Genomic DNA, 13950 nt, shown 5'->3' on the forward strand with positions numbered 1-13950 from the left:
CGCTTCTAGCGTCGGGGGCTTCCGTGCATAAGTCGCTATGCGCGTGCTGAAATACACATCGCAGCCATCATGGATGGGTCTACTGGCTGCGGCTCTACTGGGCACTTCGACCGTGCAAGCAATAGAGCTTGATCTTGAGGATGGAGGTTAGTATTTCAGGTTACAGTGCCACCATGCATACTGACTAACTCGTTACCAAAGATTCCATCAAAAAGGCCGCTAGACAAGTCGCCACCAATATGATGAGCTATTACACCGGTATGAATCCTGGCGACAACCCAGGCAACCTGCCAGATCCGTACTACTGGTGGGAGGCCGGTGCCATGTTCAACGCACTCATTGACTATTGGTTCTACACGGGCGACGATACTTGGAATGACATCACGATACAAGGTATGCTCTGGCAGGCCGGAGAGAACAAAGCATTCATGCCGAACAATCAAACCCAAACGGAAGGAAACGACGACCAAGTTTTCTGGGGCTTCGCTGCCATGTCTGCCGCGGAGAGAAACTTCCCTAATCCTCCTGAAGACCAGCCCCAGTGGCTAGAAATGGCGCAGGCTGTTTTCAACACACAAGCCCCCCGTTGGGATGATACATCGTGCGGTGGTGGCTTGCGTTGGCAGATATTCACGTGGAACAATGGCTACAATTATAAGAACACCATCTCTACCGGTGGGTTCTTCAACCTTGCTTCTCGTCTGGCAAGATATACCCACAACGCGACGTACCAAGAATGGGCTGAAAAGGCCTGGGACTGGACTGCCGATGTTGGATTCATGACCCCCGAATATCGTTTCTGGGACGGTGCCAGTCTCCTCACAGACTGCAAACCGATCAACCAGATTGAGTGGACTTACAATGCCGGAGTATACTTGCTGGGCGCAGCCAATATGTATAATTTGGTAAGCAAACTTAAGTCCGGAAGCCTCAAACAATATCTGACACCGTAAACAGACCGAAGATCCCAAATGGAAGAAGCGCACCGAGAGAATCGTCGAATCTTCAAGCATTTTCTTCTCCCACGACCCACCCGACGTGATGTTCGAGCGAGCATGCGAGTCAGTCAATACCTGCATGGTCGACCAGCGCTCGTTCAAGGGATATCTCGCTCGCTGGATGGCCCAAACCGCCCAAATGGCCCCCTCCGTAGCTGACACACTGATGAAACGACTCAAAGCTTCTGCCCGCGCAGCTGCCAAGACTTGTACCGGAGGTGTCAACGGCAACGTATGCGGTATGAAGTGGACAGATCAGAAATGGGACAAAACGAAGGACTTCGGGCAACAGATGGCTACTCTCGAAGTTATCCAGGCTAATCTCATTAACCGGGTGTCATCGCCAGTCACCAAGGATGACGGCGGGACGAGCAAAGGAAATCCAAACGCAGGATCCAAACCCCCTGAGACGATTCCGCCCGGTCTCGAACGCCGCATAAATACGGGTGACAAAGCTGGGGCGGGTATTCTGACGGTGCTGATGATGGTCCTCATTGCTGGAACATGCGGGTGGATGGTTTGGGAATGAAGTTGTTTTCTTTTCTTTTAGCCATGATGCTGCTCTTATTTATGCATTTCTTTTTGTTGTGCTATGGAGTATATCATGCGCTGTGATTCTTTTTACATTAATTTCAAGGCGTGACTGGCATTTTGTGTGAATAATCTATTCAATTTGACATATTATCCTCGCGCTCAGTTGCCCTATTTTCAAGCCTCCCCAATGATCTTCCAAGATTGTCAGTTCGGATAACCGGAGGCAGTGCGGAGTTACTGATTACTGATATACTACAATCCTTAGTGCATCCCCGCATCTTCATGCTAATCCAATCCAAGATGAACGGGACAAACTTGGAAGAAGGAGGGGTTGCACTGGCGATGACTTTCCCCAGCATGCTGCCTCGGTCTGACTCCGGCTACCCATTTTCATGCATTGCATATACTGTGCATCATCCAGCTATTCAATTTAAGATACAAGTTCTCGGCTCATACCTCATCATCACCAACTCGTCAAAAGAAAAACAATCAACATGGGCTCAATCACTGATATCCCTCAATTCGAGATCCCCACTCACTGTAAAGCAGGAGTGGTAGTCAACGAAGGTCCTAATTTCCATGTCGAGGTACAGACGGTGCCTGTACCAGTTCCAGGTAACCCCATTCCCAATTCCCGGGTCATACAATATCACAGCTACTAACTCTTCTCATATAGGCCCCGACGATATCTTGATCAAGCTGAATTGCACAGGCCTTTGCTCATCCGACATCCACTTGATGCAAAATGACTTAGGGACCCCGCCCATGTCCGCGTTCGGGGTGCGGTCCCCAGGACACGAAGGTGCTGGTGTAGTAGTGAAAGTGGGGGCGAACGTGAAGAACTTCAAACTAGGCGACAGAGCCGGCATCAAACCGATTATGGATACATGCGGATCCTGTGAGCTTTGCTGGGATGACAAGGAGACGTACTGCAAGGCGGCAATTCACACTGGTCTGATGACGGCAGGTAAGGGCAACCAACCTTTATGTATTGTTATGGGCCAACTGGCTAATTGTAATAGGAACCTACCAACAATACTTGGTATCACCGGCGCGGTATGCATCACCAATTCCAGATGGAATACCCGACGAAATCGCAGCGCCCATTATGTGCAGCGCGAGCACTATCTACAGGTCCCTACTTGAGTCCAATCTTCGGTCGGGGGCTTGGGTTGTTTTCCCAGGCGGTGGTGGCGGCGTGGGCATTCAAGGTGTACAGCTCGCCAAAGCGATGGGCATGCGTCCTATCGTGGTGGACACGGGAGCGTCGAAGCAGAAGTTGGCTATTGAGATGGGAGCAGAGGCCTTTGTGGATTTCAAGGAAGTCGAGGACTCCGCTAAGGCTGTTATTGACATTGCCGATGGGGTTGGCGCTCATGGAGTCGTCGTGACTGCTCCTGCTGCATACAAGACTGCGGTTTCGTTTATTGGACAGCGCATTGGGAGTATTATCATGTGCATTGGTCTTCCGGCTGCGGGATCCACGACTTTGGGCACTGATCCTTGTGAGTATTGCTTCAAGAATCTTACTATCAAGGGCACCCTGGTTGGTAGCCGAAGGGATACTGCTATGGCGCTTGATTTCGCTCGTCGGGGTAAATTGCAGCAGATCAGCGAAGTGTACCCGTTGAATCGCATGCCGGAGGCTGTGGAGAAACTGCGGAGGGGGGAAGTTTCTGGGCGTATTGTGATTGATTTCAACAGGGAGGAGTGAACAAGGCTCCCTTGGAACTACTACTATATCTCCCCGTCCAGTGTCTACGAGGTCGTTTGCATTGTGATGGTTCTTTGCGAAGAGAAGAAATTTGCATAACTAACCCCGCACCAATTGAGCGCACAATAAAATGAAAAACCAAAAAAGGAATTGCTCACACTCGGAATCGAACCGAGGATCTCATCATTACTAGTGATGCGCTTTACCGCTAAGCCATGCGAGCTGATTGGAAGGAACTGCCAGTATTAGGTATATCAGTCAAAGGCGGTGAAATAACTGCAAAACTCTATAATCGAGTCCCCACCCTCGGCAGAGACTCGAAAGCAAAAGTGCAAAAAGACATGGACTCGCGGGGAATCGAACCCCGGACCACTCCCATGCTAAGGGAGTATTATACCACTAAACCACAAGCCCAATTGGATGAAGGAGGCTTCTCTATTTGTATACAAGAGCGTATAGGACATTATGCGAACGGAAGTGCTATGTTCAATGTACGTTCCCGCCCCAACGAAATGGAATTTGTTCTTCCGAAGCGCGAATACTGTGAGGCAAGGGATCGTCACGATAATTCCTCTAGCAGGATAAGGCCCCCACTTGGTGTGAAGAACTTAGAAGAAGACTCTTCACTGCCTAAATGCGTTCTCCGCGTTTACGAGATGAGGGGCCCCAGGGGACAATGCGGAGAACCAGGGAATTGCCAGGGGTGATGCAACCAGACACTGCAACTTCGTCGGTACAAGCCGCGTTTTGGTGACGATCAATGACCTTTGGTGGGTTAGTCCGAAGACTAAGTGGCATTGGGCGTATCACAGTTGAGGGTCCTCCATATTAGGGTTGACGCCATACATGTGCTGTTTCCATGGACCGACAATGAGCTGCTCCATAATGGGGCCGGCAATTCGCCGATGTCTCTGCTTTGACACCTGAGGAAACTTATTTATTCAGGAACGAGCCCGGCTGGTCATAACAAGATCAACTTTTGGCATTTTTGTTTGCAATGCGAGGATTGATTGGTCTTACCGCGTTGGCTGCGGCCGCGCAGGCACAGGAGGTATATCTGACGACAACCGGTGATTCCGCACGACCACAATGTACAGGGCACTCGAATATGAAGCCAAGTTACCACTTCCAGCCCTTCTCGTATACACTGAACGAGACAGTTCGGTATGTAATATGTACACGAAGAGCTGAATCCCACGCCTTTCTAATCCATATATAAGATATGCAACGTCGATGCCATCCCCAACAAAAACACAGAAATTTGGCCCGGTGTATACAGATGCTGTCAAACATCTGACTACCAGCTTGTCAACGTCGACTTGGGGAAGTTGGCTTCCGGGGCAAACCGAGATCAGTGCCACTGACACGGACGACCCATATGGGCAAGCCGCGTGGTCTTCAATGTGGTTACAGGCGGACCTTCACAACTATGTATGTTTCCAAACTTCCACAAAAAGCACAACATTCGAGGGAAAGAACTGAAGCTCACTTTATCAGACTACCACCGGGTTGTTCTCAACCACTGTCAGTCCCACCCCCGTGCCTAGCAGTGAGCTGGTCTTGCCACCGCCGGATTATTTTGGACCCACCGATTGCTACACATTCCCCAAGGACTTTGTGTTTGGTGTAGCAGGAAGCGCTGCTCAAATTGAAGGCGCGATCGGTCTAGAAGGTCGGAGCCCCTCGTTGCTGGAGAAATTGGTATCAGACAGTCAGCCTAAGGACTATGTCACCAACGAGAACTACTTCTTGTACAAGCAAGATATCCAGCGGCTGGCAGCGATGGGTGTGGAGTATTACAGCTTTACAATCCCCTGGACACGCATTTTGCCGTTTGTTCATCCGGGGACTCCTGTTAACCAACAGGCCATCGATCATTATGATGACTTGATTGACACGATTCTTGAGGCGGGAATGAAGGTCAGTACTAAATCATCTTCCTATGCCTATCTTGCTCTAAATACTGACAACCGTCCCAGCCAGTCGTCACGATGCTGCATTTCGATAGCCCATTGATGTTTGTCGCTGATGACGACATGAAGAGACGCCCCGATATTGGCTACAACAATGCGGGCTATCAGAATGAAACCTTTGTTGACGCATTTGTCAACTACGGCAAGGTATGTTCTCCATGCATGCATGATCGATCGGCGTACAAGACTGATATGGTACTTCGCAGGTTTTGCTTTCGCATTATGCAGACCGAGTCCCTATTTGGGTGACCTTCAATGAGCCCCTACTCTATGCTTTCAATTTCAAAGGCGTTGACCATGTCGTCAAGGCACATGCTCAGGTCTATCGCTTCTACCGCGACACGCTCAAGGCCACCGGAAAAATGGGTATCAAATTCAACGACAACTTTGGAGTGCCCAAAGATCCGAAAAACGCCAGCCATGTCCTGGCAGCTGATCGCTTCCAAGAGATGCAGCTGGGTATCTTCGGCAACCCAATCTTCTTGGGAAAGCAGTACCCGGAATCCGTGTTGAAAACACTCCCCGGAGCAAAGCCATTGAGTAAAGCCGAACTGAAATACATCGGTAAAACATCCGACTTCTTCGGCGTCGACCCGTACACCGCTACGGTTGTATCGCCGCCTGACGAAGGTATCGATGCTTGTGCTGCCAGTGAACCAGGGTCGAATTCGCTTCTCCCCTACTGCGTCACGCAAGAATGGACAAATGTCCATGGATGGAATATTGGTTATCGCTCTGGATCTTACGTGTATATCACGCCGACACATTTCCGGGAGTATCTCTTCTACCTCTGGAATACTTTCAAAAGCCCAGTATTTGTGTCAGAGTTTGGCTTCCCGGTATATGGGGAGTCGACGAAGGAAGCGCTCTCTGATCAACTTTTCGACTCACCACGCAGTGTGTATTATCTTTCTTTCATGTCTGAGATTCTCAAGTCGATATATGAAGACGGTGTGCATGTTATGGGAGCGCTGGCTTGGAGTTTCGTTGACAACTGGGAGTTTGGTGACTACTCGCAACAATTTGGTATCCAAGCTGTCAATCGCACGACCCAGCAGCGGTACTACAAGAAGAGCTTCTTTGATTTGGTGGACTTTGTCAGGACTCGGCAGCATAAGAAAAACTGAAGTGGCGAGCGGCTTTGTTTGCATGTGATCGATCTTGTCTTAGAACGTTGGGTTGATGGCGGAGAATGGGATTAGATATCCCACAACCCACCCACTCTTGCATTTGTGACCATTCCTTCCTGGCAAAGAATAGGACTTCGTACGCAAGATATCACAATTGAAGTTTCGATTGATATGATAATCGTATGTATCACCATGGAATCTCTTCGCCATCATATTGATCTGCGCCCTCTGGCGCCTCCCATCCGGGAACATGTATGTTCAGGAATTTTCCATTCTGCTTCGGCGTTGCCTTTTGTATGATTTCTACTGCCTTTTCAGCACCCGTTTCAACTGAAAGATGAGCCCGACGACCACCCAGATCAGTGCGAAGCCACTTTCCTGTTAGCGAAGCTGTAAAGAACGGAAAGGAACCGGAAATCTTGACTCACACCAGGACTAATCGCAAGAAAAGTAAAGCCCTCGTCCGCATATTGCTGGGCATATTGCACAGTGAGCATATTCAATGCTGCCTTCGAGATCTTATATGCCGGGGTAGGCAGGGGTCGGAACGCATTGGCCATAGCTACAGAGCCAAGGGTCGTCGATCTTGCGCTGGTTAGCTTCTCAAACAGTATGACCACGCCCATGCGACAATGATGCACTTCTCACATATTTATTACTGTTTTTTTCTCGCCCTTGCGAAGAAGAGGCAGAAAAGCGCGCGACACTAGATGAGGCGCCGTGACGTTCACATTCAAGACCTCGTTTAGATTGTCCCTATTAAAGTCAGTAACTATATCAAAACGCTATGAGCGAATCAGCGAAAGCACCCAACATACATTCCTTCCAACCCCGTTGGAGACCAGTCTGTCACTCCGGCATTGTTGACTAGATAGTCGAGCCCTTTACCTTGCAGTTGGCGCTCTACTACGCCAACGGCCTTTTTCACACTGGATTCATCGGTGACGTCTAGTTTCACCATTTGCACTCGTCCTGATGAGGCGCTGGCAATCTCGTTGATTTGAGCGGAATTGTCTCGGCGAGCGGTGGCGATGATGGTTCCCACTTCGGACTTTGGCAGGCTTGCTAGGCGCGTTATCAGTGCTAATCCGAGACCCCGGGAGGAGCCGGTCACTAGATATGAGGCCATTGCTGGATTGCGGAAGTATGGCAGGTGATTGTGAAGTCTGATTGGCGATATACTGGGTAAATAAGAGGATTCTAGATGTTCTGGCAATTGCGTGGAGAAGAGGTTGAAGGTGGGATGTCCTGGGAATAGCGGAGACGCGTAGATCAACACAGCAGTTCGCTGCCGTGATTTGATACAATCAGTTCCATGGAAGCCCATCAATATACCTCCACGCCTGTTATCTATTCAATGGAGATTTATTGCATTTTATGCTGATACCTAGGTTCTTCCATCGAAAACTGTGAGACGACGTTCGGACTGGAGTGGACCCGGGGGAGTAAGGTATATATCTTGCACGTTATGGAGGATATTTGAACGTTTCGATTCTAACAGTCCAAGTTACCTACACATTCTATGATTCGATGCTTTTTTTCATAATTACCATTTCATACAGAAACCAACTTCTCACTAGATCAACAATCAAAGAGGAAGAAATCAAGCCTTGGTATTTCGTCTACTTACAGCACGGAGATCACGTGCTTTTACGTCACCGGATCGAACCCGTGAGGTGAGTCGTCCTTCTACTACTGCTCTGCTTTTAAGCCAATCTTTTCATTCACCTCCCAAGCTAGCGGCCACAGTGGGGTGGACTGTCCGGTGAATTGTCACCATGGCTGACTCCTTCACTCTGCCTTTGCGCCATATCCACGAGAAGCGTGAGCGTCCAGATACCCTTCCCGTGGAGATCGCGCAAATCAACAGCCAGTGGGGCTCCTTTCGCGATGTGAACGAAGAGGTCCTTCGCCAAAAGATGGCCGAGGAGGCAGATAAAGATGGAGTGAGCGAGGAAGATGAGAGTGATGAAGATGCGACCGATCTCGACTCGACAGAGCGCTTGGAACAATTGTACAAGCGGCGCACCGAGATCACCGAGTTCGCCATGTGAGTCCAATCGCTTTGAGATGGACTCTTGAATATACAAACTGATGACCTTCTAGGAAAGCTCACATGGAGACCTTGTTCGCCCTCGATTTTGTATCTCTCTTGCTATCCAAACAGCTCCCCCGCCAGGCCGAGACCTCCATTTCGCCCTACCTCAAGCAAATTGCGCCCCTTGGCTCCCTCCATGCCGAAGTCGTGAACCCTCCCCCAAAACCGGCATCGGCTGCCAAAGACATATCGGTGGTATCGAGAGGATGGCGGATCCAAAATTTCAAGGCGGCCGCCAACAAGCTTCTGCAGGCTGCGTCCAGACTTGAAACCGAGGTCGCGGCGGAGACCCGATATTGGAATGAGGTATTGGCTATCAAGGATAAAGGGTGGGGGATTTGCCGTTCACCCCGTAATGGGCGAAATTTGGCCGTGCAATATGGGTTCCTCGAATGTAAGCGCATGCCGTGGCATGGACACCACACGAATCATCTTCTAATCAAATTTGAATACAGCCACCCCAATTTTCCGCGACCGAGGCCTTGCCCCCCTTCACCGAGCGCAAGATGGAAGTTTACACTTGGACGAAGGAGTGGTACCCTCCAAAGCCAGTTATGTCCGTGTGCGGGTGATACAAGATGGTCGACTGGTGGGTTACTCTAAACCGACCCGCTCGGCCTTGGATGGCGGAGACACCATTGAGAGTCGCATTCGACAAGCCCGTGATACTCTATTCGAAGAAGAGCTGTTCCATGAGCTTGTCCGGGAAGCCCGAGCGATTGCGAGCTTTGGCGTGACGACTCGTGAGAATCTCATAGAAGTCCCTGGTTCCGACGACCTTGAGATCCTACTGGATCTGGTGGATGCCGATGAAGTGCAACCCGAAGATGGCATCACGCGGCAAGGAACTACTCTTGCACAGGGGATAGGTCATGCGATCGGGATTTTGTTGGCGTATGCCCACCGCCAGAACCTGCGCCGTCGATCTCAAATCCCGCCCCCCTTAACCCCTAAAAAGCCATCTATTCCCGAGTATCAACTGATTCGGCCGGTTTTAACTTATATCAAGCACATTTCCGATGTACGCTGGGTGCAATCATTATTGAAGGACCTTTTCGGTGTTTTGCAATCTGCAAAGTTGAACCCTCCAGCGTACACCACAAAGTCTTTCTCCATAGGAAAGCAGGCCCCAGCCGCTCATCTTCCAGCTGTAGAGGCCTTCGTTGGACAATTCCTCGCTCCCTTTGAGTCCACATTTAGTGGGAAGATTTTGACCCCTCGTGGCTCTTTCTCGATCGCAGTCCGCACCAGCCTTTCCTCACCACCATTTGGGACTAGCTTCAACGTGTCATTCAATAGTCCCATGTATCCGGACTTCAAGTCTCCTGGCCATGTTTCTCAAAGACAGGAAGTGGAAGCCGCTATCACACATCTCTTGTTGCTTGACGTGGTCTTCGCCATTGCGTCCAACGAACCGGCCAAACCCAAGGACGACAGAGATGCCCAAGCGAATCGCGCCTGGGACCCGATCTACCCTCAACATGGTGAACTTTTGCTTTCCCCCTCCTCTCCCAATTCCTTTAAACGGAGAAAGATGAAGGTTGCTCTTTCCCGCGATGAGTTGTCCGTCGAGGTCTACAAAGTCCACTGTATCGATGGTACCGGACGCGGAAATCGGGAAAAACGCGATACAAAGTCAACACCGTCTACTTGGTCATCGTCCGCTGCATCACCGGACCAGCCTTCTTTGATGGAGTTCGTGACCACCGAGTTGTCCCGTTCCTGACCTACGGCCGATTGGTGCCGAGCCGAACCACTCCACTCCAGCCCACCTTAGGCCGATATTCGGTTGCCGACTTTCATCAAATGGGCTTGTGGTTTAGTGGTATAATACTCCCTTAGCATGGGAGTGGTCCGGGGTTCGATTCCCCGCGAGTCCATGTCTTTTTGTTTCCCAAGCTTTTTTATTGCTTCAAATGAAAGCCATGGTGATAGCTCGCGAGGTGAAGCGGGTCCGTGATTGAAAAAAAAAAAAAAAAAAAAAAAAACACTTCAGTTTTGGCAAACATGTGAACATAGACAGAGAACTCCGATACCCTTCATTCGAATGACAGTTAGTCAAGCTGAAAATCGAAATGCAATATCTTCTATTAGCACAAAGTCTCATACACATACCGACGGCGAGCGTGCATAACTATCATTCATAGCTTCGACTTCAAGGCATTGATGGCCCCAGGAACCGTCAGCGTCTCCCGGAGTCTCTCTTCACCCAGTCCGTACGCAATTGGAAGCCAACTACTAACATCTTCACCCAGAATCATCAAACCCAATGCCTCCCCACTCATCAAACTATTCGCCATGCCATACCCATTGAAGCCAGCAGCAATCCACTCCCCCTCGCCCTCCCGACCCGTCAGCGACGAAGGCAGCCGGCCGACCAGCGGAAGACCATCAGCAGAATACCCCATAATCCCACTCCACGAACTAACCAATCGCCAGGACCTATCATCCTTACCAAAGAAACGCGGGAGAGCATTCTCGAGATGTGCAACTGACTCTTCCGCGACGAAGCTATCGTCACCGGAAACCGAATATTCAAGGGGTGCATTCTCGCCGCCGAAGTAGAAATACCCGGTCTTAGCACTTTGTGCTAGATAGAAGAGTCCGTAGCCGAGCCGTTTGGTCTCCGGGTTGTACGTGGGAGGGTAGTGGAAGCCCCACGAGATAGTCGATCCCTGGTTTGAGACGGCGTTATGTGCGTCTTGGACTGTCATTGTTCCTTTGAAGGGGTGGATGAGCCCTCTTAGATCAGGGAGGAGATGGCCGCTGTATCCGTTCGTGCAGTGGACTACTGTCCCTGCTCGGAGTGGGCCGCGAGAGGTGTGCAGTGTATACGCGTAAGTGCTAGCAGTGGGTGAAGCAGATGGGGATAGATGCTCGATGGTGTTGACGGGGGTGTGTGTCTCGATTGTCAGTCGGTTGGGGTATCTTTCTAGCAGTGCTGCGAATACTTTGGTGACGAGACGGTATGGCCAGACTGTTCCAGCAGGAAGTAGGGCTCCGCCGGAGGATCCATGGATGCCGTATTTCTATAGAGAAGGAATGAATATGTCTGTCCCGGGGTGGTATACACATAAAAGAGAGTGCACGATAAACTGACTCACCTCCACCACAGTATCAGCATCCAAAATCGTATACAATCCCTTCTTATCGGGATGATCTCGTTCCAGCCGAGCAATGCTTTTCTTAAAGTCGTCAAACTTCCCCTGCGTCAGAAACACTCGCAGTTTCTGCAACCGCTGCATCTCGCTCAACTCCACAGCATCATATTCTTCAATCAACTCCTGCATCTTTTCCAGATTGCGGAACGTGAAGTCCACAATTTTACCCGCCGTCTCGGCCCCGTGAGTCTCGGCCAGATTCATATATTGCTCCCCGGCATTGGCAGCCATTTGCCCGCCATTGCGTCCAGTTGCGCCAGAACAGAGCGTGCGGGCTTCCAATACGGTCACTGTGGCACTAGGATGCCGTTCTAGGAGAGTCTTGGCTACTGCTAGACCAGTGATTCCGGAGCCGATGATGGCGAAGTCGCGGTCTGTTGGAAGATTTGGGGATTGGGTGTTGGCGAGAGCATGTGGGATTTGTTGCCAGTAGGATTCGGTGGGTTTTGGTCGTGGTAGGCCTGGATCTCTTGTGACCAGTTTTGAGACTGGAATTTGTTAGATTTCATTCTGAATATGGTGTCGTTGAGGGGCCAAGTGTGACGGTATGTAGGCTCATCGGCATGGGTTCGATAATGGTTACCTAAATCATTTGGCGCCATGGCAAGATCGAGTGACAGGGTCTGAAGTATTTAAGGATAAAATCGATACTTCTACCACAGTACTACAGGGAAAGACCTGAGTGTATACAAGCTGCCAGATCTCGTGCGGGGTATCTTCGTTATCTCCCCGGGTAGACCTGCCTCATTGGAGACCTTTTGCTTATGTGTATGGACATAATGTAGAACATCTTATTGTCCATATTGGCATCTTTGATTTCGTCTGATTTCCATACTTCGAGTGAGCTATCCAGGGCAATGCTAAGCATCGACCTCCACATTCCTCCGTCTGACCACGAGGGTTGGAAAATGTAATATTAACGAGCCACGAGACTCTTCTCGGCTCTGACTGCATTGAGCTGCTCATTCCCCGTCCATACATCTAGCATCAAGACCCGAGACTGAGAGTGATTTGATAGGAGATCAACAAGAATCTTGCCAGACTTGGACATGAGGAATGTGAATGGCGTAGATACATTCCGAAGAAGCATTCCACACCAACTTCCCAGGAACAAGCTTCAAGATTTTCAGGTGAAGTCTACGTAGTCAGGGATGCGAATGCTCGTCATGTGTGACCACATCACAGTGTTTATTTACGAGGTATGAACTCAATATAATAGTTCAACAGTTTCCACCTTCCGACGTAGTCTCTCTCCCTGCATCTCAAACTTTGGATACATCACAATGAAGTCCTGTTCAATCATCCTTACATTTTTCGCGCTCGCAACAACCGGCCTGGCAGCAAAGACGTGCACGCCTAGCTTTGATTATTGCGCTGATGTCCTGATCAAGGACAAAGGTACTTGAGACAACGTCAATTCTCGCTGCGCTGAGCTGACTGGAGAAATAGGATTCACCGAAGCCGATCTCAACGACGTGTTGAAGGGTTCAGACCTGGAGGGCAAGGACCTCAAGAATATCCTCTTCCATTGCAAGAACCCTGGCGATGTTGGACATGCCAAGCTTTGCGAGGGTGGATGCAAAGACCCAACGACCGAGGGTAGCCATTCGTGCTCAGCGTAAGCTACAGGTGATTCCGATCTTCGATTCCAAATCCAAGCTGACAATGCAGGAATTAGATAATTCATGCTCGTTGTTGAACACCCGCGACACCACTTATACCTTTAATAGAGATCTTTGGCTCGACCGTAGTCACGCTCGTTAGCATTCTCATCAATTGTTAATACAATCGAGAAAGATGAAGTTAGTTCTTCAGAGTCGCTACCACGATGTAGACAGTCTTAAAAAAGAGTCGGATCAACACCAAGACTGCTGTACTTAGTGCTTGAAGAATTCACTTGTTCTGATCATATGGCCATCGGCGACTGAAGCCATCCGTGGAGCCTTTCTTGTACGCGAGAAGTCGGCCAAGAACTGCAGACACAACATATCGGTGTCAACAACGTGGCTCGGGAGGAACATAAGTCGTGGCACGGTGCCACTGGCACCTGACAGAAGTGCTGCGGTTGTCCTTTCCATGCGTAGGATGCTTTGCCAGTAAGAAAGCTCCAGGACAATCATGTCACCATGTGTTATGACCATTGTCTGGGCACTCAGTTGACGGCAACTATCGGAGTAAGCACAATGTAGTGGTGCTCCTCTCATCCGGTTCTTTAGGCGACACAGGCATTACTGGTCAGACCACTTTCTCCAAAGGTGGTTACACCCACTCGTCGGCCTGAGACTGGATGTCAATTGGCTAGCCACAGTAGTGTATATTGAAGGAGAACGCCAATCAATTGT

At 49.9% G+C, this 13950-nt stretch overlaps 8 protein-coding genes across 8 annotated transcripts; 5 read left to right on the top strand and 3 right to left on the bottom strand.

Moving 5' to 3' along the window:
- Positions 1–37: 37 nt before the first annotated feature.
- Positions 38–1527, top strand: N7515_006006 (glycoside hydrolase family 76 protein; the record flags this gene model as incomplete). The annotated part of the gene is made up of 3 exons (XM_056666750.1): positions 38–146; positions 202–905; positions 958–1527. The coding sequence occupies 3 exons, from the start codon at positions 38–40 to the stop codon at positions 1525–1527; spliced, it is 1383 nt and encodes a 460-aa protein (XP_056520346.1).
- A 499-nt stretch (positions 1528–2026) lies between these two features.
- On the top strand, positions 2027–3246 carry N7515_006007 (zinc-dependent alcohol dehydrogenase; the record flags this gene model as incomplete). The annotated part of the gene is made up of 3 exons (XM_056666751.1): positions 2027–2147; positions 2209–2499; positions 2555–3246. 3 exons carry the CDS (start codon positions 2027–2029, stop codon positions 3244–3246), a joined length of 1104 nt encoding a protein of 367 aa, XP_056520347.1.
- Positions 3247–4479: 1233 nt separating this feature from the next.
- Positions 4480–6346, top strand: N7515_006008 (glycoside hydrolase family 1 protein; the record flags this gene model as incomplete). The annotated part of the gene is made up of 4 exons (XM_056666752.1): positions 4480–4677; positions 4744–5166; positions 5226–5366; positions 5426–6346. The coding sequence occupies 4 exons, from the start codon at positions 4480–4482 to the stop codon at positions 6344–6346; spliced, it is 1683 nt and encodes a 560-aa protein (XP_056520348.1).
- A 190-nt stretch (positions 6347–6536) lies between these two features.
- On the bottom strand, positions 6537–7478 carry N7515_006009 (SDR family oxidoreductase; the record flags this gene model as incomplete). The annotated part of the gene is made up of 4 exons (XM_056666753.1): positions 6537–6722; positions 6778–6934; positions 6998–7105; positions 7168–7478. The coding sequence occupies 4 exons, from the start codon at positions 7476–7478 to the stop codon at positions 6537–6539; spliced, it is 762 nt and encodes a 253-aa protein (XP_056520349.1).
- Positions 7479–8127: 649 nt separating this feature from the next.
- Positions 8128–10173, top strand: N7515_006010 (mediator of RNA polymerase II transcription subunit 17; the record flags this gene model as incomplete). Its single annotated transcript, XM_056666754.1, has 3 exons — positions 8128–8399; positions 8456–8841; positions 8903–10173. The coding sequence occupies 3 exons, from the start codon at positions 8128–8130 to the stop codon at positions 10171–10173; spliced, it is 1929 nt and encodes a 642-aa protein (XP_056520350.1).
- Positions 10174–10588: 415 nt separating this feature from the next.
- N7515_006011 (NAD(P)/FAD-dependent oxidoreductase) lies at positions 10589–12210 on the bottom strand (the record flags this gene model as incomplete). Its single annotated transcript, XM_056666755.1, has 3 exons — positions 10589–11476; positions 11552–12096; positions 12153–12210. The coding sequence occupies 3 exons, from the start codon at positions 12208–12210 to the stop codon at positions 10589–10591; spliced, it is 1491 nt and encodes a 496-aa protein (XP_056520351.1).
- Positions 12211–12891: 681 nt separating this feature from the next.
- On the top strand, positions 12892–13230 carry N7515_006012 (uncharacterized protein; the record flags this gene model as incomplete). Its single annotated transcript, XM_056666756.1, has 2 exons — positions 12892–13006; positions 13058–13230. The coding sequence occupies 2 exons, from the start codon at positions 12892–12894 to the stop codon at positions 13228–13230; spliced, it is 288 nt and encodes a 95-aa protein (XP_056520352.1).
- A 255-nt stretch (positions 13231–13485) lies between these two features.
- N7515_006013 (uncharacterized protein) lies at positions 13486–13749 on the bottom strand (the record flags this gene model as incomplete). Its single annotated transcript, XM_056666757.1, has 1 exon — positions 13486–13749. The coding sequence occupies one exon, from the start codon at positions 13747–13749 to the stop codon at positions 13486–13488; it is 264 nt and encodes an 87-aa protein (XP_056520353.1).
- Positions 13750–13950: the final 201 nt, after the last annotated feature.

The sequence above is a fragment of the Penicillium bovifimosum genome, assembly GCF_028826915.1.
Source record: "Penicillium bovifimosum strain IBT 22155 chromosome Unknown utg000005l_segment0_segment0, whole genome shotgun sequence".
NCBI classification, from domain to species: Eukaryota; Fungi; Ascomycota; class Eurotiomycetes; order Eurotiales; family Aspergillaceae; genus Penicillium; species Penicillium bovifimosum.